This window comes from Globicephala melas, chromosome 2 (genome assembly GCF_963455315.2).
Source record: "Globicephala melas chromosome 2, mGloMel1.2, whole genome shotgun sequence".
NCBI classification, from domain to species: Eukaryota; Metazoa; Chordata; class Mammalia; order Artiodactyla; family Delphinidae; genus Globicephala; species Globicephala melas.
The window spans coordinates 127659398-127684523 of record NC_083315.2 but is presented as its reverse complement, the minus strand read 5'-3'; the positions used below and the strand labels follow the sequence as shown (position 1 = coordinate 127684523).

The 25126-nt window shown below is 44.3% G+C and overlaps 1 protein-coding gene and 1 non-coding gene across 6 annotated transcripts in view; both read left to right on the top strand.

The window, feature by feature from the left end:
• The first annotated feature begins 6246 nt into the window (after positions 1 to 6246).
• CDKL1 (cyclin dependent kinase like 1) overlaps positions 6247 to 25126 on the top strand; it is a 63522-nt gene continuing 44642 nt past the window's right edge. For 2 of the 5 annotated variants that reach the window (XM_060294794.2, XM_060294795.2), the window contains exon 1: positions 6732 to 7416. In XM_060294794.2, coding sequence (XP_060150777.1) covers positions 7249 to 7416 — 168 coding nt within the window. In that variant the 5' untranslated portion in view covers positions 6732 to 7248. Of the gene's footprint in view, positions 6545 to 6731; positions 7417 to 25126 lie in introns of those variants that run through there. The other 3 variants (XM_060294793.2, XM_060294792.2, XM_030854915.3) reach the window with 3 other exon arrangements.
• On the top strand, positions 13468 to 13540 carry TRNAG-UCC (transfer RNA glycine (anticodon UCC)). Its single transcript has one exon. It is a non-coding gene; the product is annotated as a tRNA-Gly (tRNA).

Here is a 25126-nt window from a genome sequence, read left to right as displayed (position 1 = left end):
CAGCGTGGTATCTGACCCAGGTCAGCACCTAGCAGAAGTCTGCTTTCCAAACAGCTATTTCTGTGCCATGGCTTTAAGCTGAAGTTCACGAAGTAATTTATGTTCTTTCTTATTTATTGTCTCATAAATTTTTTTTGACATTTACCTTTTCCCTAGAATGTAATGATTCAAAAATCATACAAGCCCAGAAATGTACATAGACTGTCTACAATTAAGTGAGGTTAGCAATCATCTGTCCAGAGTGGCAGAGATGCACACCATGAGATCTGGAGACTTGTCTCCTGAAGAAGGATCACCGTGTACATTGTCTCACACACTGGTGGCCCAGGGCCAACCACATAAACCCTCCGGGGTTTCGTGTTAATCTTGCTGAGCCCTCACAGTATTTGGGTTCGTTGGCAAAAGTACCGGGTGGTTGTTTTAAAATCTGAAGATGCTAAAAAAGTATTGACGTGAACAAATCCAGTGAACAAATCCAACCACATAAGATTGTTATAAAGATTAGAGATAATATAGATATTGAGCCTGAAACGTAAGTACCCCTAAAGGGTAGTTATGAACTCTTTTCTGTATGTGCCCTGGAAACAATTTCTAAATCCACTTAAAGCAGAGAAAGTAAATTCAAGTATTTCCTCAAGCGGCTGTATAGCGTCATTTTAAGATCACAGTGACTAAGCTCACTTTTCCTTACAGGAAGCATAATAGGGGGTGGCGGGGAAGCTTGAACCATTGCCCTGGTTTAAGCACTCAGATGAGGCCCCAGGATTCTGCCCAACCTCACGGAACTTTGCTTTTCAGAGTTGGGAACTGCACACAGAGGAATTTGCTGAGCCACTGTGATAAGGAAGCGTAATGACAAGACTTACCTTCCTGGCAACTTAAAAAAAGGAGGGTACTACATTGCGTGTAATATGTACTTTTGGTCAACTCCCAATGTCCTATACATTAACTCAAGAATCCTGACAACCACTTCTACTGTGTTAGGTAGTTCTAGCAAACGGGCTAGGAGCAAAGGGTCTGTAGTCAGACTGCCCTCATTCCTGTCCCCACTTCACAACTCGCTAGTTTTGTGTCCTTAGACACGTGACTTATCCATTCTAAAACTCACTTTCCTCATCTGAAACCCAGGATAATATTGATGCCCATCTCCTAGGGTTGTTGTAAGGCTCATACATAAAATATTCTTAGCTTAACGCCTGCCACGAAGTAAGCACTAGTTAAATAATTATTGCTGTTGTTGGTTGGCCAATAGTCACTATCTTGCACAAAATCAAACACCAGTAAGAAGGTAGAAGTGCTGGTCTTCTGACTCCAAATCCCAGGCTCTTTCTCTTACCATGTGTTACTCTACTGAATGTTTATTGCTTTCTTAAATGATTAAAATACCACAGTGCTGTTTGTGTTATCCAGGGGCACTGAAGTATTCTCTCTAATTATGCAGAGGTGCAAATCAAAGATCGCTCCAAGTAGAAAATCATAACATTGTTTCACTGTTCTTTGCGCTTGCTTGAGAAAAAGAACCCACATATCAGACCATTTCTCACCCTCCCAGGAACTCTGCTTCCTGGGAGTTACAATTCTTTGATATCAAAGCCAGTTCCAGTCGTGCCAGCTGAAAGGGCTGACTGCATTTTGACAGCGTAGAGGCCATAGCATTCTCTCTGTTTGGGGCCAAGTGGTGACGTCAACTGTTTGTCTCCCTTTCAAAGTTGTTCTCTCGTATTTTGCTCCAACTTCCTCCAAATACGACTGGTACAACTGCAGGTGCCACCAGCTCTCTGGCTCATTGCTTAGTTAGGCTTAAATGACTGTGCGCTTGCTCGCTGCTTCCCTATTGGGCTTGGCACAGCTCCAGGCTGCTTGGGTACTGAAGCCTGTGACGTCCATGAAGTTAGTTTTCCAGACTAACTTTAACCTGGAATGAACTTCAGACAAGGTAGCTCTGGAGAAATTCATATTGACTTTCCTACCTCATTTACAAATAATTTTTTAATTGTCAAAGAGAAACATTCACCGACATAGACCATACCCTGGGCCATAAAACAAACCTCAACACGTTTGAAAGAAATTAAATCACACAAAGGGATTTCTCTGAAAGCAATGGAATTAAACTAGAAATTGATAGCAGAAAGATATCTGGAAAATCTGTTTTAAAAAAGTTGGAAATTAAAACAGCACAGTTCAGAATAGCCCATGGTTCAAATAGGAAGTCATGAAGGAAATTATAAAATATTCTGAGCAGAATGAAAATGAAAGTACAACATATCAAGATGTCTGGGATGCATTTAAAGTCGTACTTAGAGGAAATTTTATGGCATTAAAGGCTTATATTAGCAAAGAAGAAAGATCTAAAATTAATGATCTCTGGGACTTCCCTGGTGGTCCAGTGGTTAAGGCACCACGCTCCCAATGCAGGGGGCCCAGGTTCGATCCCTGGTCAGGGAACTAGACCCCACCTGCCACAACTAAGAGTCCGCATACCGCAACTAAAAGATCCTGCATGCCACAACTAAATATCTCGCATGTCGCATGAAGATCCCACACGCGGCTATGAAGATCCCGCGTGCCGCAACTAAGACCTGGCACAGCCAAATAAATACTTAAAAAATAATAATAAAATAAAATTAATGGTTTAAGATTTCATCTTAAAAAACTAGAAAAAGTAGCTAAAAGCAAAGCAAGGTGAAGGAAGAAAATAATAGAGATGAAATCAGTGAAATTGAAAAACCACAGAGGAAATCAATTAAGTCAAAAGCTGTTTCTTTTAAAAAATCAACAAAATTGGTAAGCCTTAGTCAAACTGATCAGGAAAAAGAAGGAAAAAACCCCCCAAATTACTAACATCAAAAATGACAGATGGTGGCGCAGTGGTCGAGAGACCGCCTGCCGATGCAGGGGACGCAGGTTCGTGCCCCAGTCAGGGAAGATCCCACATGCCGTGGAGCGGCTGGGCCCGTGAGCCATGGCCGCTGAGCCTGCGCGTCCGGAGCTTGTGCTCCGCAATGGGAGAGGCCGCAACAGTGAGAGGCCTGTGTACCCCCGCCCAAAAAAAAAAAAAAAAAAAAGAAATAGATACCCTGAATAGTCCTATATTTTATATAATAAAGAAGTAGAATTTGTAATTAAAAACATTTCAAAAATGAAAATTCCAGATGGCTCTACTGGCATATTTTACCAAACATTTAAGGAATAAATAATAACAATTTAATATAAACTTCTCCAGAAGATAAAGGAGAAGGAAACACTTGCCAACTCATTTTATGAGATCAGCATTACCTTGATACCCAAACCAGACAAAGTCATGAAAATTAAACTATTAATATCTCTCAGAAACAATGTAAAAATCCTTAATAAAATATTATTAATAAACTCCAGCAGTGTATCAAAATGATAGAACACCATAACCAAACTGGTTTTATCCCAGGAATGTAAGGTTGGTTCAACATTTTAAAATCAATCACAGTAATTCACTATATCAACAGACTAAACAAGAAAAGTCATTATTTCAATAGATGCAGAAAAGTATTTGACAAAATTCTCCATCCATTCATTATTAAAAACAAAACAAAACAAAAAAACACCTTTCAGCAAATTGCAATTAAAAAGAACTTTCTCTGGACTTCCTTGGTGGTCCAGTGGTAAAGAACCTGCCTTCCAATGCAGGGGACACGGGTTCGATCCCTGGTTGGGGAAGTAAGATCCCACATGATGCGGGGCAGCTAAGCCCACGCGCCACAACTACTGAGCTCTCACGCCTCAACGAGAGAGCCCGTGTGCCACAAACTACAGAGCCCACATGCTCAGGAGCCTGCACACCGCAACTACAGAGCCCATGCGCCCTGGAGCCTGCGTTCCACAACTAGAGAGAGAAAACCTGCACGCCACAAGTAGAGAGAAGGCTGTGTGTGCCACAACGAAGAGCCCGCGCCACAACAAAGGATCCTGCACGCCTCAGGGAAGACCCCGCATGCCACAACTAAGACCCGACGCAGTCAAAAAATAAATATTAAAAAAAGAACGTTCTCAATCTAATAAACAGCTTCTGTGTTAGTTCTATATTGCTGTGTAACAGCCCCAAAGCATAAATGTCAAACAATGATTATCTCACAGTCTCTGGAAGCTGGGAATCTAGGTATGACTTAGCTAGGAGCCTCCGAATCAAGGTCTCTTACAAAAGTGAACTTATGTTGTCAGCTGGGGCTACGAGCTCATCTGGAGACTCACTGGAGCAGGAGCAGGGGTGGTGGTAGGGAGATCCACTTCCAAGCTCACTCACAAGATTGTTGGCAGCATTCAGTTCCTCACAGAATACTGCATTGAGTGACTATGTTCTTCTTGGCTGTTGGTCGCCTCAATTCCTTGCCATAGGGCAGCTCACAACATGGCATCTGCATTCCCTCAGAGGCAGTGAGCAAGAGAGTACAAGAGAGTACTCAAGGCAGAAATCACAGTCTCTTTGTAACCTAATCTCAAAAGTGATATTCCATTACTTTAAACATATTTTATTCCTTAGAAGCAAGTCAGTAGGTCAAGCCTACACTGAATATACAAGGGGAGTATACAAGGGCATGAATACCATGAGTCAGGGATCATTAAGGGCCATCTTAGAGACTGCCTACCACAACCTCTACAAAGAAATCTAGTTAGTGCAGGATACCTAGTGTTGCAAGATTGAATGTTTTCCTCCTAAGATCAGTAATAAGGATGTCTGCTCTCACCACTTCTATTTGATATTACACTGGAGGACGGACATACCAAGTGCAATAAGGCAAGAAAAAGAAAGAAAAGGCATACCAGTTAGGAAAAACTAAAACTGTCCCTATTTGTAGATGACTGTCTACATAGAAAAGCTCAAGGAATTTACAAAAACCTTCTAGAACTTGTAAGTAAGAAAACGCAAATCAGCATATGAAAAACTGCTCAATGTTAGTCATTAGGGGAATGCAAATTAAAACCACAAGAGACCATTACCCACCTTTTAGAATGACTGAGTCAAAAGAACTGAATACCAAGTGTTGGCAAAGAGGCAGAAATTGGAACATTGCTGGCAGGAATGTAAAATGGTACAGTCACTTTGGAAAACATTTTGGCAGTCACTTACAGTAACACATACTTAACATATGACCCAGCAGTACTCCTAGGTATTGTTTTCCCAAGAGAAATGAAAACATATGTTCACACAAAAGACCATTCATGAATATTTACAGTGGCTTGGTTTATAATCACCAAAACTGGAAACAACTCAAATGTTCTTCAGCTGGGAGTGGATAAACAATATCCATACAATGGAATAGTACTCAGTAATAAAAAGGAATGAACTACTGATAAATGCAACAATATGGATGAATCTCAAATATATTAATACTAAGTGAAAGAAGATTAGCCTCAAAAGGCTACATAATGTATAATTCCATTTATATGACATACTGGAAGAGGCATAACTATAGAGACAGAAAACACATCAATGGTCGCCATTTGCAAACCATTTTTGGGAGGTTCACCTCCAGCCCATCCCTGGACTCCATCTATATGCCACTCCATTTTCAAGGCAGCCACCAATCTCTCTCCTCCCAGCTCCAGCTCCTTCCTGAACCCTATCCTGATTTACATTTAGTGGCACGCTGCTTGGCACAGGATTGGTCCCCGTTTAGTAGGCAGTATGCAAATTTTCTCTCCTCAGCTATGGCTTCCAGGCAACACCCATCTCAATGCTGGGCATATGGAATGGGATAGATGATAAAGTACTGAGGCAATCTGCCCAGTGGCGAATTACCCTATTTCGTGATTTCCTCCAAGTCCGTTAATTTTCCATCATTGTGCTCCGTTCGACCTGAGCGAGTAGGAGCCAGCCGGGAGAAGGATGTAAATAAGGAACGTAAGATAGGGCAGGCTCTGTAAGCCTCCATCTCCCACATTATAAGCCCAGCTCTAGTGGAAGTCAATGGTCAAGCACCGCCCCACCCCACCCCAACTCCCAAGCTAGTGGGGGTACGTGCAGACTCTAACCAATTTCAGTCATCGTACTGTCATCATACTTCCTCTTTTCCTCTCCCCCTTTCTCTCATTCATTCATTACTGGCTGCTACAGCACTGACCAGGAGAGACACAGAAGCTGCCCTCAAGGCATTCACAGTCTCGCGGAGAATACAGGGGAGTAATCACAGTTATCACACGGTGTGGTACAGGCTGCGTGGGGTGAGGGGCTCCTAGCGCAGGCGTCTTCCCGGCAGACTCTGCCAGAGCTGCGTCTTCCACGACCTGCTGGAGTTTGCAATCTTGCAGGCCTCCTCTCCCCGGCAGAGGGACGTGCAGGGACCCGGGCCCACTTCCAGAACAGCTTCTCCCGGGCTCCGAGGCAGCCCACCAGGGCCTTTCGCCGCAGCAAGGACGGCGACCGGGTCCGGGAGGGAGGCCGGGGCGCTGCGGCCCCGCCCTGGCCAGGCCGGAGCGGGGGGCGGTTCCCATAGGGATCAGCCCGGCCGCGACCGAGCTGGGCGGGCGAGTCGGCGAGGCAGGAGCTAGCCGGCCCGACAGCTGCGGCGCCGTGAGTCCTGGGCGGGGAGGGAGGCGCGGGCCGGGCCGCCACGTGGCGCCGCTCGAGGCTGCGCGGCGGGGGCTGGGGCGCGGGTGGGAAGCCGGGGCGACGCTGGCGGGTTTCCCCGCGACCGCGCAGCAGCGGCGGGGCGGGAGAGGTGGCCCCGCCCAGCGGCGGGACGGCGCGTCCCTGCTTCCCACAGAGCTCCGGGCCCGCCTCAGGAGGCGCGGAGCGCGCGCCTCGCAGGGCTCTCCCCTCCGGCGGGGCCTCGCCGCCGCCGCCCGCGAAGGGAAATGAAACCCGATATTAGAACCGGGGAAGCCCTTACCCTTCCCGGTCCTCCAGCCAGCTCATGTGTCTTAGATCGGATGAATTTACCATTAAAAAGATAGATTGTCTTACAACTCAGTTCGTTTTAGGATGACGGGTTACATTTTAACTTGCAGGGTATATAACAGACGATTAAACTTGAGTTATCAAAGGCAGCTGACTCCAGGCTGTCACCCTTGGTCAAGTGGCCACGGCTGAGGGGCGAGGCTTTAAGGGAATGGGTCGGTTCCTAATTCTGTAACGAGTGCCGTCTTCTGTTCTAGGTCCTTGACAAAGACCCATCGCTGAGTGAAGCTCTAGTGCAGTGCGTTCAAGCCAAGATTTTATAAGCGACATTTTCAAACTATGTGAAGATCCGTTTAAAGAAGATTTATTCTTCTGTGATGGAGAAGTATGAAAAAATTGGGAAAATTGGCGAAGGATCCTATGGAGTTGTTTTCAAATGCAGAAACAGGGACACGGGTCAGATTGTGGCCATCAAGAGGTTTCTGGAATCAGAAGATGACCCTGTCATAAAGAAAATCGCCCTTCGAGAAATCCACATGCTCAAGGTAATGAATTTTTTTAAAATTAATTTATTTAGGCTGTGTTGGGTCTCCATTGCTGAGTGCACACTTTCTCTAGTTGCGGCGGGGGCTACTCTTCTTTTTTTTTTTTTAACATCTTTACTGGAGTATAATTGCTTTACAATTTTGTATTTGAAGTGGATCAGCTATATGCATACATATATCCCCATATCCCCATATCCCCTCCCTCTTGTGTATCCCTCCCACCCTCCCTATCCCACCCCTCTAGGGGCTACTCTTCGTTGAGATGCACGGGCTTCTCCTTGCAGTGGCTTCTCTTGTTGTGGGGTACCGGCTCTAGGCACTCAGGCTTCAGTAGTTGTGGCTCGCGGGCTCTAGAGCGCAGGCTCAGTAGCTGTGGCGCTCGGGCTTAGTTGCTCTGCTGCATGTGGGATCTTCCCAGACCAGGGATCGAACCCCTGTCCCCTGCATTGGCAGGCAGATTCTTAACCACTGAGCCACCAGGGAAGTCCTGGTAATGGATTCTTTAAAGTGAAGTTTCATGGACTAACAAAATTAAAGTGAGTCGTGTTATGTGAAATAAATGCCTTGAGATGTGGCCGCATCTCCTTCCTTCACGGACTTCTGTCCTCAGTGACACAAATGGGACATCTGTGCGTGAGTCACCAATTATATAATGAATTATAAAGTGGAGACGTTAAGTGCAGGGAACGATGGTATTCACTTTCAGACTTGCTGTGGAATATTTTATTTTTCTTCCCAGTGGCTTCTTTCCCATGTCACCTGTAGATCTGGTTCATGAAAAGCCATCAACTTTTATAGTACAGGAACTTTCCATGATTTTTAAACTTCTAGACTAGCTTCTGTTGATGTTTTGAGTCCATGAAGAGAATTAATCATTCACCTGTTTTCAAACAGCTAGAAAGCTGACAGGTTTTCATTATGCCTCACATCTATCTACGGCTGACCTTTATAACGTCTTGTCTCTAGAAGAAGGATTTTTCTCAAAAAAGTGAAATGATTGCTTTAAAAATGTTCATCAGTTAACTCTTGGAGACCATGACATGGGGGGGGGAGGGGAGTTGTTTATTATAAGCTGAAAGTATTTTTTTCCTGGAATGGAAATGAAGAAGGAAAGTATCTTTTCCTTCTTTTCTGAATTTCTGTGACAATGAAACCCAAATCCTACCCTACGTAGAATGCGTCCTGTAATGAATGCAGTGTGGGTTAACTTTCAACAGATTAACTTTCTCCGTAGGGGTTGGTTTTAAACAGTTAGGGCCTCTGTGTTCTGACAAGTACAACTACCTATCCAACAAGGAAAGAGCAACCTCGTGCGAGCTCAATGGAACATCCAGGGGATTTTCTCTCACCTTTGCTTCTCCATTTGCTCCAGGCCTCTCTAAAAGTCTTCTTCTCCCCATGAATTGCGTGTGTGGGGTTATCTCTGGATGAGGACCCAAATGGGAAGTGGAGGGCTCTGGATAAATTAAAACGGGTGGGGACGACTTTCTTTATTTGGGTCTAGGACATTCTTTACCAACTGGTTGTTGTCAATTCTGAGAAGACACTTCCAAAGCCCCTGTGAAGTACTCCCCTAGGAAAGAGCGAGACAAGCAGTGTTTGCCCATCCCACCGCCTGGTTGCCCTGCCCTCCCCACTCTCTACACAGGGAGAGAGAGGGTCTCACTGTTTCTCTGGCGCCCATGGATGTTTTTCACTTTCTCAGGCTTTCCCTAGTGGAGAAGGTGATAATTGTATTTCAAAGGGCCCATTTACTCCAAAGAAAAGCCAGTCTGTTTCTAGTGGAGAGATACTCTTTTTCTGATTCTGAAGGTCACCTGCGAGCGCCTCTCTGAAACCTCTCACCATTCTTTAGCAATACGGTGTTTACGAGTTTAGTCCCTGAATTACTTCAGTTCCCCCAGGATGGGGACCTTGCCTCTAGATCTCTGTATCAACCACTTGGCATGTAATACCAATAAATGTTATTGTTGGATTGAAAAAAAGATGTTAACAAAATAAACTCTTAGGAAGGGTAGATGTTGCCAATAAATTAGGAAGTCAGATGTGTTCTCATGAGTAACTGAATATTGATGTCCTCTGAAGGATACAGTTGAGTGCACAGGAGCCTGAGTACAGAGCACACAGCACTCCATTCTCCAAAATCAAGTGCACAGCTGAGATGCCCCTGATCTGTATCAGGTGATGGGACTAGATTATCAGTAGAGCCTGTCCCTTCAAGCCCTAACTTTTCAGAATTCTGTGATATTCCTAACACATAATGGGTGCTTAAATATTTGCTGGATAAATGAATTGAGGGTTTGTTAAATGAAGTCATACTTTCTCCACTTACTTATTCAGTAAATATTTATGGAGCTCCATTGTACCTAAAACAATGTTTATGTGAAGTTGTACATCCTGTCTTTCAGATGCTTAACCGGTGGAAGATGAATTTCCCCTCAGCTCTTACACCCAATACACTGGGTTCCTAATGGGCAGGGCCTCTGTCATTCACCTTGTCTCCCCATGCCTGTCATGAACCCTCTAAATAAAGTGTTTGGAGGCTTGCTTGAACTAGACTTTGAAATGTTTAGGGAGACATGGAATAAGAGATAAGGCATTCAGGGCAGACAGTCTCTCCTAGGGAAAAAAGAGGTGCATAAGTGGAAAACAGTATATTGAAGGAACACAGGTAATAACCCCAAAGTCTTAGCCTAGATGCCTGCTGGGCTAATAGGCCTGGGAGAAAAGAGAAGGAAAGGAAGCCAGCGTGCATTAGGAGGGGGTGTGAGGAATTTCTTGGAAAACAGGTCTGGCCCTGGGATAAGTGATGATTAGCACATAGCTTCACCTTGGTCCCAGGTGGCCTTTGGGGTTTGGAGCCTGCCTTGGGGACATGTTGTTGTCCCTGAGAACAGGAAACTGCTGAGGTCTAGGCTAGTGTTTTAGGGCCCCATCTGAGCTGCATTCAAGGCAGAGCTCTAGGGCCCATGGAAGGGGAATACTAAACCGGAACCAAGCACAGTTCCATGGGCCCAGGTTCACGGGCTCAGGGGCTCAGTGAGTGTGAGTTCCTAGGAATTTCCTTGCACACCCCTCACAGAACTGGGGCTGTTAATGACCCCTGCTAAGGTCAAGAACTAGGAAGACTGAGGCTGAAGGTACCTCAGTGACCTTAGCAGGTGAGAACAAGCAAGGGCTGAGGCCCAGACTGCTCTTATTATGATAAGGAAAGCAAGAAAGGTAGATGAAGACCAGACGTAGAAGGCTTTGAATGCCAGGCTGAGGAGTCTGGCTTTCACGTGAAAAGAGGGAAGCCAGCCAAGATTTTTTATTAGAAAGTTATCATTTGCAGACTTTTGAATTTCATGGATCAATAAAATTTCCAAAAAAAATTTTTTTTGTTTACAGATTGGTCGGCATTTTAAGAGGCTGGGTTATCATCATCACTTCATAAATGAAAGGACGTTTTAATATTTTAGAAAAACTAGGAAAGACCCAATTTTAGGAAAAAAGCAGTCTTCCTGAGAGAGTAGTTGACAACTAAAACAACATCTCTCTATATATACATTTCTCAGGTGTGTGAGAGTGTATGAGTGTAGGGGTGTGTGTGTGAGAGAGAGAGAGAGAGAGAGAGAGAGAGGGATCATTGCCCTTATTTTTCTCATTTCACTATCCATTGATGAAAATGAAGACATCAGCTGTTTTGTGCAGCCTAAATTTCATGAAAGTTAGTACTATGTCTGCGAACAAAGAGACTCCCCAGATCAGGTGATGTCCTACTTATAGGATCTATCTGATACAACGAAATACTAATACCACAAAACAACTGAATGGTCCCTTGGATTTTTTTTTTTTTTTTTTTTTTTTTTTGGCTGCATTGGGTCTTCGTTGCTGCACACGAGCTTTCTCTAGTTACAGCAAGCAGGGGCTACTCTTCGTCATGGTGCACGGGCTTCTCATTGCTGTGGCTTCTCTTGTTGCAGAGTGCGGGCTCTAGGCGAGCAGACTTCAGTAGTTGCAGCATGAGGGCTCCGTAGTTGCAGAATGCAGGCCCTAGAGTGCATGGGCTTCAGTAGCTGTGGCACGTGGACTCAGTAGCTGTGGCACACGGGCTTAGTTGCTCCGCGGCATGTGGGATCTTCCTGGACCGGGGATCGAACCTGTGTCCCCTGCATTGACAGGTGGATTCTTAACCACTGTGCCACCAGGGAAGTCTATTAAGTTATAATAGAATTTTGCATGTATCTGTCCTCAGAGAATTGCTTGTATGTTTTTTAAACCATTTATTTAATGATTTAAAGCAACTCCCAATAGTTGCTGTCAGACTCTTTTAAAAATTACAGTTGTTTCCATTAAGCAGATAAGATCATGGGAGTGAATTGTCCAGCAGTCAATTGCATAATTATTAAGGCACCACATCTACAGTGTTTCTCGTTCTTGATGTGAAAGCATATATGAAGATGTAACTATACATTGGTAAATGATTTTAAAGATAATAATTATTATCAAGAAACCTATTTTGCTAATATTTTTAGAAAACATTTTTTCTGAAAAATTGAAACACTTTTCAAATAACATTACTTCATGCCATTTGGGGGAAAAAGTGTGACACATTTTTATGAGATAAATTCAGTATTTGTGCTAATAAACTGCTCCCTAAACTAAATGTAATTCGCTCTTCACCAAGAGGTCCTGCTATAGTCAACCCTTTAATGTTTTCATTTGAATCTTATTTTTTCCAGGCTTTTAGAAAAATAAACAATTGCTCCAGTTAAAGTTAGTCAGCTTGTACTCTACTTTAAGAACATTAAGTACCGTTCTAGTGACAGTAATAAAATTATACTGCCATACCTGAGCTCAAAGCAACTATCCTACCCTTTCTCAAGCTCACTTTCCATTGTGGAAAAAAAAGAAAGAAGTCAATATTTTCAGTCAGTGTTTCTGATGAGACACCTCTGTGTAAGATAGTTGACATGTGTGCATTTGGCAAGTTTTTACAGAACTCCTGCCATGTACCAGGCACTGTTCTAGGCTCCTGTCCTCACAAATAAGGAGAGACTAACAGTAAACAAATGATTATATGTCAAGTGGTGAAAATGAAGCAGGATAAGGGGGTAGAGGTGATGGAGGGGCTAGCTTTTTTATATAGAGTGGTTAGGAAGAGCCTTCCTGATGAATGACATTTGAAGACATTCCAGCAGAAATGTGAAGGAGTGACTCTTGCAGCCATTTAGGGGGAAAGCATTCCAAGCAAGGGGAAGAGTAAGAGGCCCCAAGGCAAGATCAAGTGAGGTGTTCTAGGTGTGTTCTAGTGTGTTCTGGGAGGAGCAAAGAGATGAGTGTGTCTGGAGCAGGGGAAGTGAGAAAGAGAGCCATAGGAGATGAAGTTAGAGAGATGAGGGGGTTAGATATGAGGGCCCTGTGGGCCATGGTAGGGACTGTGGATTTTACTTTGAATGAGATGGGAGCCAGCAGAGGGTTTTGAGCAGAGGGGTGCCCTGGCATGACTTATACCCTAGAAGCGTTCCTCTAGCTGCTGGTTACTCCAGCTTCATGAGCAGGAAGGTCTTTTAGAAGACTGCTGATGTGATCCAGGTGTGAGGTGATGGGGTTTGGGTCAGAGGGGCAGCAGTGGAGGTGGTCAAATTCAAGATTTATTCTGAGAGAAGAGCACATAGGAATCCGATGGTTGGATGAGGAATCACGAATGACTCCAAAGTTCTTCAATTGAGTACCTGGAAGAATGAAGAGATCATTCACTGTGATAGGGAGACCCAGGTGCAAATCTGGGGGAAAGGAAGTCAAAAGTTCTGTTTTGGATATGTTATATTTGAGGTGTAAACCCACTGTAAAGTGGGCAATTAAATGCACAAGTCTGGCATTCAGGGAAAAGTCCGGGTTGGAGTTACCACCATGGGGAATGGAGAGACAAGTACCAAAGATTGAGCCCTGGAGCTCCAGCATCTGGAGGTCAGGAAGCTAAGGAACCAGCAAAAGAGGTAAGAAGGGGTGATCTTCAAGGCAGGAAAATCCCGAGAGCAATGTTCTTAAAAGCTGAGAGAAGGGAATTCCCTGATGGTTCAGTGGTTAGGACTCCGCACTTCCACTGCAGGAGGCCCAGGTTCGATCCCTGGTCTGGGAACTAAGATCCCGTGAGCCGTGTGGTGTGGCAAAAAAAAAAAAAAAAAAAAAAAAAAGCTGAGGGAAGAAAATGTTTCGAGAATGAGGGGGTTGCTCAATGGTGTCAAAGGTCACCTTTAGTACAGGCTTAGAATTAGCCATTGGCTTTGAAAATATGAGGGTCATTTGAGACCTTAATGAGAGCTATTTGAGTAGAGTGGTAGGGATGAAAGCTTCATCAGAGAGGGTTCAAGAGAGGATGAGAAGAGCAAAATGAAGACAGTGATAAAGGCAACTCTTCTGAGGAATTTTATTATAAAAGGAAGCCAAGAAATGGGGCAGTGTGTGCTTGGAAGAATGTGGCATCAAGAGAGAGTTTTTGAAGTTGTTTTTAATATGGAGAAATACGTATATTTGTATGCTAATGGAGGGAGAGAATTCCTGGAGCCATGACCTTGAGTTACCAACCTAGACCATGACCCAAAATAACTACTATAGCATACTAAAAGACCAGTTCATGGACCAGTTAGGAGATTAGGCCACCTCTTCTTTATTTGGAATGTTGCTAGGTTCTTTCCACACACTCTTCTTTGTCTTCATGTAACAGGACCCACAGCTGTCTTAAAGCTATTGGCCTAGAACTTCTTCTAGCGGGGTGTACGACATCTGATTTGTGTTGTGAGCCATGAACCCTTCAGGAGAGGGTTCAACCCTTTTCCATAACTAGGGTTCAAGCATATAAAGATACATTTTCCTAATTAATTAATTAATTTTGGCTGTACTGGGTCTTTGTTGCGGTGCTTGGGCTTCTCTAGTTGTGGCGTGCAGGCTCTGGAGCAGGGGTCCCCAACCCCTAGGAACAGGGCCGCACAGCAGGCGATGAGCAGTGGGCGAGCAAGCAAAGCTTCATCTGCCGCTCCCCCATCGCCAGCATTACCACCAGAAACACCCCACACCCCAATGTCTTCCACGAGACCGGTCCCTCGTGCCGAAAAGGTTGGGGACCTCTGCTTTAGAGCGCGGGCTCAGTAGTTGCGGCACGCGTGCTTAGTTGCGGTATGTGGGATCTTAGTTCCTGGACCAGGGATGGAACCTGGGCCCCCTGCATTGGGAGCATGGACTCTTAACCACAGGACCACCAAGGAAGTCCCAGGCATATAAAGATATTTTGGATAGGAGGCGCCATGGTCATGACAGAAGCCAGGTTACAGAGAGAGAGAGAGAGAGAGAGAGAGACAGTCCCTGAAAGGAAATCATCTTAAATCAAGAAGTCTGGCATCACAGGCCTGTGGCGAGAAGTGGGTACTGCTTCTGCATAAAGCAGGTGGCTGTAATTGAACCCAGCCCCTTGGGGAATATCTGTGTGTCCAGCAAGAAAAGAACTGTGTGGTTCAAAACAAACACAAGCCAACCAACCCAGAATCATTGTATTACTAAGGTCCCAAGCCTCTATGCTACTGAACCTTCTCTCTGTGGGATGCAAATGGTAGAACTATTGGAAGAGGAATCAAAGAATTCCAGCCAGCAGCTATGAGGTTCCCTGGGCAGATGTTGGGCAGCGAGGCAGACGGTACAGGGGCCTTAGAGTAGATCAGACCAACATCAGTCAAAGTTTGACTATCCTCCTTCCATAAGATGAGAAAAGCAAGAGCAACAACAAGGAGATGGAATCATATTGCCATTTGGTGACTCAGTGGTCTTGGGTGAAATGCCAAGGATTGTTACCTAGGATGCACTAACTACGCTTACAAACCTTAGGAGGTGTGTATTGTTATCCCTTCTTACTAATGGATGTAGGATGGTCGATGACTTGTCATGGCCTCCTGGTTAGTGACCTGGATACCGACACAGTTCTGTCCGTCCCCATGTCCATGCCCTGCTGCTCCCACACCTCAGAACCATCGTGGTACACCAAACGCTGTACTCTTTCTTAAGTCTCCCAGAGACTGGTCCTCAGGGCTTATCCCTCCCTTGCCTCCAGAGGGCCTTAGTGCTGAGACTCATGGCTTTTGTGGAAGCCTGGGGTTCTTACTGGAATATCAGTTTTTTCCAATTCTTATTCCTTAACTCTATAGATTATTTTAGCAGGCACAAAGTTATGGTTTGCTACCAACAAAGGTGGAGATAAGCATGGGGGAAAAGGTCCATTTAAAACTTTACTATAAACATTACAATAAAGTTCATTCATTCTTCGTGAGAGCAGTGTCACCCCCAAGAAGAAGAAAATTGGTTCTTAGGAGTTGGGTCCCAACATTTTTATTGTATAAAGCACAGATATACATATAATATACATATATACAGTATATTTTTGGAATTAAAATTTCATTGAGAGATGATTAGGAAAAATGTGTAAAAAGACTCTTTTGAGTGACAAATATGAAAAAAAAAGGTCCATGGGGTATGGAAGGATGAGAATGTTGAGTGTATACTGTGTGCCAGAAACATGCTCTCATTTGACTGTAATTAAACATGAATAGTAGTAACCTGCTGAATGTTCAGCGCAGTCCCTGTTTTCCTACGGTCTCCTCACTTTCAGTAACTTCCAGCGAGGGCTTCCCTGGTGGCGCAGTGGTTGAGAGTCCGCCTGCCGATACAGGGGACACGGGTTCGTGCCCCGGTCTGGGAAGATCCCACATGCCGCAGAGCGGCTGGGCCCGTGAGCCATGGCCGCTGAGCCTGCGCGTCCGGAGCCTGTGCTCCGCAACGGGAGAGGCCACGACAGTGAGAGGCCTGCGTACAGAAAAAAAACAAAAAAAATTCCAGCGAGGCTGTGGGCTGTGTGACTGCTCGGGGACAGGAGCCACAGTTAGGAACTGCAGTTTCTGATCCGGCTCAAAGCTGTTGGGTGACCTTGGGCAAAAGCTCCAGTGCCCGCTGGAACCTGGCCCACCTTATTGCCATGATTTATGTCTCTGTTTGGCATTGCTTTGCTGACGTTGCTGAGGGTAGCAGGGTGCTTTGGGGACAAACACCGAACAGCAGTCAAGCAGCCTTAAGGATGCCAGGGCAGGAAAGTAGAGGGTCCAAAAGAGCAGTAGCAAAGGAGAGAGGAGGAGACAGGCGGAGCAGTAGAGAAAGGAGAAAGAAAGGCACAGGTGGGAAGGCAGACAGGTGGGGTTCCAAGGGGAGGAGGTGGAGGTGAAGCACTTCACGTGGTCTCCCCCGTTTCAAAATATCAGACCAGAAACACTGCTGGGCATATTACCATCCTGGTGACGGTAATGTGCCGCGGGAAGCAGGACTGTCAAGGTTCCCTGTTTTTCAAAGCATTTATGTAGTGCTTAATACCACGTGCTCTTGTGTCAAGGCCCCATTCCATGGAATGCTAGCAGAGTACCATGTAAATGCTCCCTAGCATTAGAATCTAAGCAGAGTTTTCATAATTTCTGGAGGCTTCGTCTCCCCTAGTATTAGTTGAAGGAATATTTCCCCCGTATTAGTTGAATAGCATTTCCCAACTCAGTAGACGTCTCCAGGGGAAATCCTGTGACATCTTTAACAATTTAATCTTGCTGTGCCATTTCTAGGTCCCTTTTCTTCGTATTGCTTAATTGGCTTATTGAAACATAGTAGATTAGTAACATATTTCTGTAACTTGTTTTAGCCATGTGCAGCATTCTCTGTTATGGTTTATGTGGGATTACAAACTCAAAAGTCTGTGGGGAATCACAATGGTAACATAAATGAGTGGAGTGGGCTGAATGCAAGACAAGATGGAGCAGTGGAGACTAGGGCAAACTGGAGACTGTCTTGTGGGAAGTGGGTGGCCACTGCCCACCCAGCTCACAGGCTACAAAGGGGCTAGACTTTCAGAGTCTTTTTTTTAAAGCCAGAGATCAAAATTTTGTGTAAAATCTCCTGGGTTTTCCCCCATAACTCTTGTTTTGAAAAAAATTCAATATATATGCACACAAGAGGAAAGAATAATACAATGAATACCTACATATCTTTAACTAGATTCAGTAATCTAGTTAATTCTGATGTCAGAATTCTGCTTCATTTCTTTTCTATCTCTGTCTCTGTCACACACACACACACACACACACACACACACACTTTTTTGCTAAGTATGCAGCATGAATCTCCTAGAATGTCCCAATGTCTCAATAATATATTATTATTATATATATTATAATGTATATGTGTATATATATGTATATGTGTATATTTTAATCCAGGGTCTAATCAGTGAGCATACATTGCATTTAATTGCCATGTTTCTATCGTCTTCTTCAATCTAAAACAGTATTCTAACTTCTTTTTAAATTGAAGTACTGTTGATTTAGAATGTTGTGTTAATTACTGCTGTACAGCAAAGTGATTCCGTTATACATATATATACATTTTTAAAATATTCTTTTCCATTATGGTTTATCATAGGGTACTGAATATAGTTCTCTGTGCTGTACAGTAGGACCATTCATCTGTCGATGGACATTTAGGTTGTTTCCATGTCTTGGCTGTTGTGAATAGTGCTGCTATGAACATAGGGGTCCATGTATCTTTTTGAATTATAGTTTTGTCTGGGTATATGCCCAGAAGTGGGATTGCTGGATCATATGGTAATTCTATTTTTAGTTTTCTGAGGAACCTCCATACTGTTTGCCACAGTGGCTGCACCAGCTTACATCCCACCAACAGTGTAAGAGGGTTCCCTTTTCTCCACACCCTCTCCAGCATTTTATTTGTAGACTTTTTAATGATGGCCATTCTGACTGGTGTGAAGTGGTACCTCATTGTAGTTTTGATTTGCATTTCTCTAATAATTAGCGGTGTTGAGCATCTTTTCATGTGCCTGTTGGCCATTTGTATGTCTTCTTTGGAGAAATGTCTGTTTAGGTCTTATGCCCGTTTTTCAATTGGGTTGTTTGTTTTTTTGTTGTTGAGTTGTATGAGCTGTTTATATATTTTGGAAATAAGCCCTTGTCGGTCACATTGTTTGCAAACATTCTCCCATTCTGTCAGTTGTCTTTTCTTTTTGTTTATGGTTTCCTTTGCTATGCAAAAGCTTATAAGTTTGATTAGGTCCCATTTGTTTATTTTCGTTTTTATTTCTATTGCCTTGGGAGACTGACCTAAGAAAATGTTGGTACGATTTATGTCAAAGAATGTTTTGCCTATGTTCTCTTCTAGGAGTTTTATGATGTCATGTCTTATGTTTAAGCCTTTAAAACCATTTTGAGTTTATTTTTGTGTATGGTGAGAGGGTGTGTTCTAACTTCATTGATTTACATGTGGCTGTCCAACAGTTCTCTAACTTTTAAATTCTTTTTTCCGTCTTTCATGGTATTGACATTTTTGAAGAGTCCAGGTCAACTGCTTTGCAGAATGTGCCTCAACATAAGTCTCACTGTTTCTACATGATTTGATACAGGGTAAATGTTTTCAGCAAGGATACACATGGATGAGGCTGTGTCCATCACACTAGTTCTCTTCGGGAAGTACATGATATCATTTTGTCCTGTAATTGGTGCTCTCAGTTTTAATCTCTTGGTTAAGATGGGTCTGTCATATTCCACAATTGTAAAGAAACATTTTCCCCTTTATAATTAATAAGCAATCTGTGGGGTGATACTTTGAAACAGTGTGACTGCCTTGCTCCCCAACAACTGTCGCCCAATGATCCTTGCCTGAATCAATCATACTAAGAGTTATTGTAAAATGGTGATTTCAACAATTCTTTCTACATTCATTAGTTATAATTTTTCTGTAAAAAGAGCTTTTTCACCCACACCCTTGCCCCCAGTACACACAGATTTTAGTGTCACTGTGAATTATGGATTTTTAAAAAATTCACCGTGTTACAAATCATCACTGTCATTCTTTTTGATTCTCAAATTGTCACACGTTTGTCCATTTGAGGCTCCTTGGACCCAGCTCCTTGGTCTGACAGGTGCCTATCATTCCTTGTGTACTTCTTTACTGTGGGGCACAACGAAATGCTCCAGGCTCATCCTGCCCCAACTCTAGAATCAGCCGTTTCTCCAAGGAGCCCTGGTTCCTTTTAGTGAGAATGCAACATGATTTTAAAATGTTGACAAGAAATTAAAAAAAAAATTTTTAACACCATTCAGCCCAAACAAAACACATCAGCAGACAATGTTTGACCTGTAGGCTCAGTGTGGGACCTTTCGATTATACAGCTTTTATTGTATGCAGATGTTCTCACTAGAGACTGGCAGATCTGACCCCTCCAGGTTCATTGCTAATGTATGTAGGTGTTGGGAGTTTATGGAAACTGGTTGTCAATTGGAGGACAAAGGAAGCATTCCCTTGCCCACAATGATAGAAACCAAACAAAACCCGTTATCATCCTCTCTCCCTATTTGTTCGACAAGCGGAGACCTGTTTGATTTTATTTTTACAAGATAACATACTAACTGCAAATAGTAACAGACTGTTTTGTTTGTTTATTAGAGGATTTTTTTAACTTAACTCAGAGTGTGTTTGTCTAGAAAGATTGTTCCCGCTGTGTAGTGAACGCCTAAGAAATAAAGCTGCCATGCTCATACTTCAAGCACAAAAGAAGCAGAAATCAACAAGCTGGCCCTTTACCTTTTTAAAAATACCCAGTTTGCAAGGAGATTAAGCGCATACCATCATCTGTCAGTGCTCTAAACGCCCTTACACACATCCTGCCACACACCTTCCTCTAGAAAATAAAATATCATAGAACAGGAGGAGGCTGAATAAATGATTTTATAGTGCACATTGATAAGAAATATATTCTGTTGCTTTCTTTGCCACTTAATTTTTTTTTTTGCGGTACGCGGGCCTCTCACTGTTGTGGCCTCTCCCATTGCGGAGCACAGGCTCCGGACACGCAGGCTCAGCGGCCATGGCTCACGGGCCCAGCCGCTCCGCGGCATGTGGGATCTTCCCGGACCGGGGCACGAACCCGCGTCCCCTGCATCGGCAGGCAGACTCTCAACCACTGTGCCACCAGGGAACCCCTTTGCCACTTACAGCAAAAATGATTTATAGGTAAACAACTATGTTACATATAGTTATTATCAAATATTCAAACCACACTAGAAAGTAGTACTTTTTACATGCAATAAAATTTTTTTTTAATGAGCCAGGCTCGTATCTTTCATTCTTACTTTTTTAATGTTTTAATTCACCTTTTTGTTTGGCAGGATTGATGTTTTAGGCCATAAATTTGCTTTCAACAGGCATATTTTCTTGCTAATTATTAATCTTCTTTGTTACTTATTAACTTTAAAAAGCACTGTAGTAAAAATGCTTTGGTGTAAAATTGCCCTGTTGAAAAATCTTTGAACTCCATTTCTCTTTTTGTTAGAATAATGAAAGGTGAGTTTCTGAACAACTGACACTATCAACCAAACCAAAACCCTAAAAACCAATCTAATCATTTGTTTTATAACTATCAGTAAGTTGCTGCATGAATATTTGGCCGTGTCATTGTTAATTCTCATTTTGATCTCCTTTGTACTATTGCTTCTTTCCTAGTACTTTTCATATACTTTATTAGTCAGTAAAACAGTTTAAGCCTCCACTGTGTACATCCACATCCTGGGCTGGGTCTTGAGAGGAATCCACAAGACATCTCAGCCCAGGTCTCTGGCCAGAGGACCAGCCTGGCACGTTCTGTTCTGTCCATGTTTTCTGTTGCCGACCTAAAGTAAATTAACTTCACCTCTTCACCTGTAACTCCAGGTTTTTTGATACTCCTCCCCTCTTCTAGCCATCCCCAAAACTAAGCCATTAGCCAGGGTGTCTACCACGGGGTTCTTGGCATTTGGAGAAAATGTGGGATCAAGGCAGCTTTTCTTTACCAAACGAGAGTGTTCTTCCACTCCTGGTTCCCAAACCAACAAATCAGCCACTGAAGACGCGGCACCGTGTGGTGGCTGCTGGTTCAATGCATATACCCTTGAAGGGCCGGGGTACAGATCCCACCATTCCATTAGGCTGGCTGGTTGTAGATGATGAGGTAGGTAGTAGAACCAGTGGATCCCATGGCCGTGTGCTAACTGTCATGCCTCCTTTGCTGTAAAATGGGCCCCTGGTCTGATGTTGTGTGGACTCCCATGCCAGTAAAGCCCTCGGATTGTGGTGCTGGCGGAAGAGGCAAAACCCATATCTAGAGTTATATCAGTTCCAGTAGGGACAATCTCTACCCGCTCCGAGTAACAGCTGGTTTCCTTAAAGGACAGTGCAGATCGCTGCCTCAGTATCTGTTTTCTTCTATTGGCAGGTTGGATACTCAGCAGCAACAGTATCCAGATCAGCCTTGGGGAGAGAAAGCCAGTGCTGTTGGGCCACGTATAACCACCATCCCTGCAGCTGTGGCCACTCTGTTCATAGGTCAATCACACAAGGGTTGGGGCGGCCAAAGACAAAGCAGCCTGACCCCTGAAAAGACATCCTCTGCCTGGTTGCTCAGTACTTCCTCTGCAGTCGATGCTCTTTTGGTGGGTATTAATATGAAGCCCAAAGATCCTCAAGCTCTGTGCTCACGCCCACAAGTACAGTTTATGCCTCTTCTCCAAATGATCTTTCAGTCTCGCTCCATCTGGACTCTTAATCAACTAGGTGAGCTACGTGCCCCTGCCCACAGGTCCATGCATGTCTCAGGTCCTTTCTTCCTCCGTACAGAGTGAACCATCCAATGCACTGCTTGAAGCTCTGCTCAGGGGGAGGATTCCCTTTCACCATGTCCTTCGAGGCTCTGCCAGGTGGGGCTATAAGTATATCGGCAGTCCGTCTTTAACTAGGTGACAGGGGAGAATAGGCCACCTATTATTTGTAACTTGCTTGTTCCCTCCAGACCTGCTTAAACCGGATAACAAATGAATACTTTCCATAGTATAGTGGATTGCTGTTGCATCCATGCGGTCTTATGACAGTGGATCTCTATCACCCAGTTCACAGTGGGCAGCTCTGGATCACATAGTTGCTTGATGTCCCATGGTCAGGTGCTCAGTCTCTACTAGGGCTCAGTGACATGTCAGGAGCTGGATACCTCTAGCATGATTGGATATACAGAGTCATATGGCCTGAGTGGTAGTGTAGCTTTGACCCACTGTAAAGTTCTGTCTTGCTTTGGGTCCTACTCAGTAGTGGCAGCCTTCCAAATCGCCTGGTAAATTAAACAGAGCAGTGTTCCCAAGGACTATATACGCTGCCTCCAAGATCGAAAGAGAACCACTAAGTGCCATGCCCCCTTTTTAGTGGCAGAGGATACAAGGTGCAACAATTTGTCCTTTCCTTTCGAGGGGATGTCTCAGCCTGCCCCAGGCCATCGGACCCCTAGAACATTACCCGCATGCCATGCCTCAGAGGGTTTTCTCCCACGCTCTGGCAGACATGTGTCTTAATTGGGCATTCAGAGTACTTGTCATTTCCTGCTCACGCAGGGGGTCCGATTAGCTTGGTGTTCTCAATGAAGTGGATCAACTTGGTCTTCTGTGGAGTGTCAAGATGATCAGGGTCCCTGTGGGCTTTTTGTAACAGGGAACAGAGGAGTTAACCTAGGCCTTGAGCAAGACAGTGAATGTGAACTGTTATCCAGTCCACAAAAAGTGAACTGTTTGATCCTCCGTACTGATAGGGATTTGAAAGAATACATTCATCAGATTAGTAGTTCCATGTCAAGTACCAGGGACTGTGTAGATCTGCTCCAGGAGAGAGAACCATACCTGGCTCAGTAGCTGCAACGGGAGCTACGATTTGGTTGAGTTTAGAGTCGTCTCCCAGGTGAACTGAGTAGGGGTATGATGGGGACCACCAATCCTGCATCCTTTAAATCTTTGATGGTGGTACTAATCTCGTCAGTTACTCCTGGGATGTGGTTTTGCTCCTGATTTACTGTTTTGGCCAGGGTCATGTTGTGGGCTGTGCAATTTCAGGCGCTTCTGTTTGGCCCTTTCTGCCATATTGGTTCTTATTCACAAATCATGGAACCAATGTGTATCCATCCCAATTATTCACTTGGGAGTAGAGGAAGTAATCTCAAAAGTGGATCCATGGACCCTTTAGGCCCACTGTGTGGCATTACTCTAACGTGGGGCCATGATAGCTTTTTGGGTCCCCAGATATCAGTGCCACCTCGGACTTTGTAGCCACAGCTCTTGAAAGGTCTGGGTATTTCCCTTTCCTCAGCTACTCTGGTAAATGGCTACAGTTTGCTTTGGGAAAGGATTGAGGAGTACTTGTGGTAGCATTGCAGGATCCTTTGGCAAGGTGACTCAATCAACAGCACTTTTTGGTCTACAAACTTGACTTAGATCTAGAAACTGGGTGAGGACTGCAGTTTTCTAACAGTTGACATCAACTTTCTGCTCGCCATGTCTCCATTTCTTCTGGTAAGACAAACCTAGTAACACCTGCCAGCTGCCCTTCTATTTTACCTATAAGAACTCCATGGTGAGTTCCTATCTGTGCATCAGCACAGACTTCTGGGAAATAAGGCAGCTGGCCTTACTTCCCATAATGGTCTCTATGTACATCTTGCCACTGTCAGCACCTGGTCTCAGCCACTCCAGAATCTTATCACTCCCATTGGAACCAGAGAGCCTAATTCCATGGTAGCATCTCTAGCCTACAGATGACAAGCCTGTCCACCCAGCCTACAAAGGACAGGCACCACTGAGCTTCTCAAAGATGCTGGTGATCTCCTTCCCTGTGCCTTCCTTACTGCTTTAGTGCAGGGAATATTCTCCTGGCCTCCCAAGGAAAGATAATGACGATGTGGGTTTTGCAGTGTCACCTAATAGGTCCACTCTAACATTTCCACCTCCTTGATCTCCCAGACCCCTTCCTCAATACTCTGCTGAGGCAGTTCCAGCATCTCCATCTTACCTATTGAAAGGCCAAGTTTCAAATACCAGCAGCATATTAAAGATTGTCTCCAGGTGTCATTGTCAGGAAATAAGTCCCAAGTTACAGGAGAGTGCTTCATGTCAACGAATCCTCCTCCCCGCCTCCAGCTGTATATTTCACTACTTTCATTGTCCAACACCCTCAAGATTACTGCTGTTACATATGAGCCAGGTCTTGAGTTCTTTGAGTACAGTTATTTCCTCCTGGGGCAAAAGCCGTGCTGCCCTGCTCAGGTGCTGCTATAACCTCATCCTAGTTACAGGTCTGTGTGCCCTGGGAGGAGGTGGGGATAGAACCTAAGGAGGAGGCGCATCATCTTCTTAAAGAGGCACTTTCCTCAGTGAGGTATTTTCAGGGTCTCTGTGTGAGAGGAAGTGTTTCACTTTGGCAAAAGGGCAGAAGTTGCTTCTCCCAGCCCAGAGGGTTTGGGGAAATTTGAGAGTTTAAGAGTCTCAGGCTCATCCTCCTAAATGTCCCTATTCCAGATCTCAGCGTCCCTCTCATTACTCACCAGAGCCCTTACGTTGGCCTAAGAGACCTGTTGAGGCTGGACGTTGTCTCCTTTGTATCTCTGCTACTCTTATTAAAGTCCTGAGCCTGGTTTTAGCACCTTGTGTCTGCAGGAGATCAATGTCTCTCTCAATACTGCCTTAGAGGCCTTCTGATTCCTGCAGTTGACCGGTGGCTAACCCAAACCCGTCATTCTTCTCTCTTCTCTTTTCAACAACATAAAGGTGTTCACAAAAGTCAGCTCGCTCAA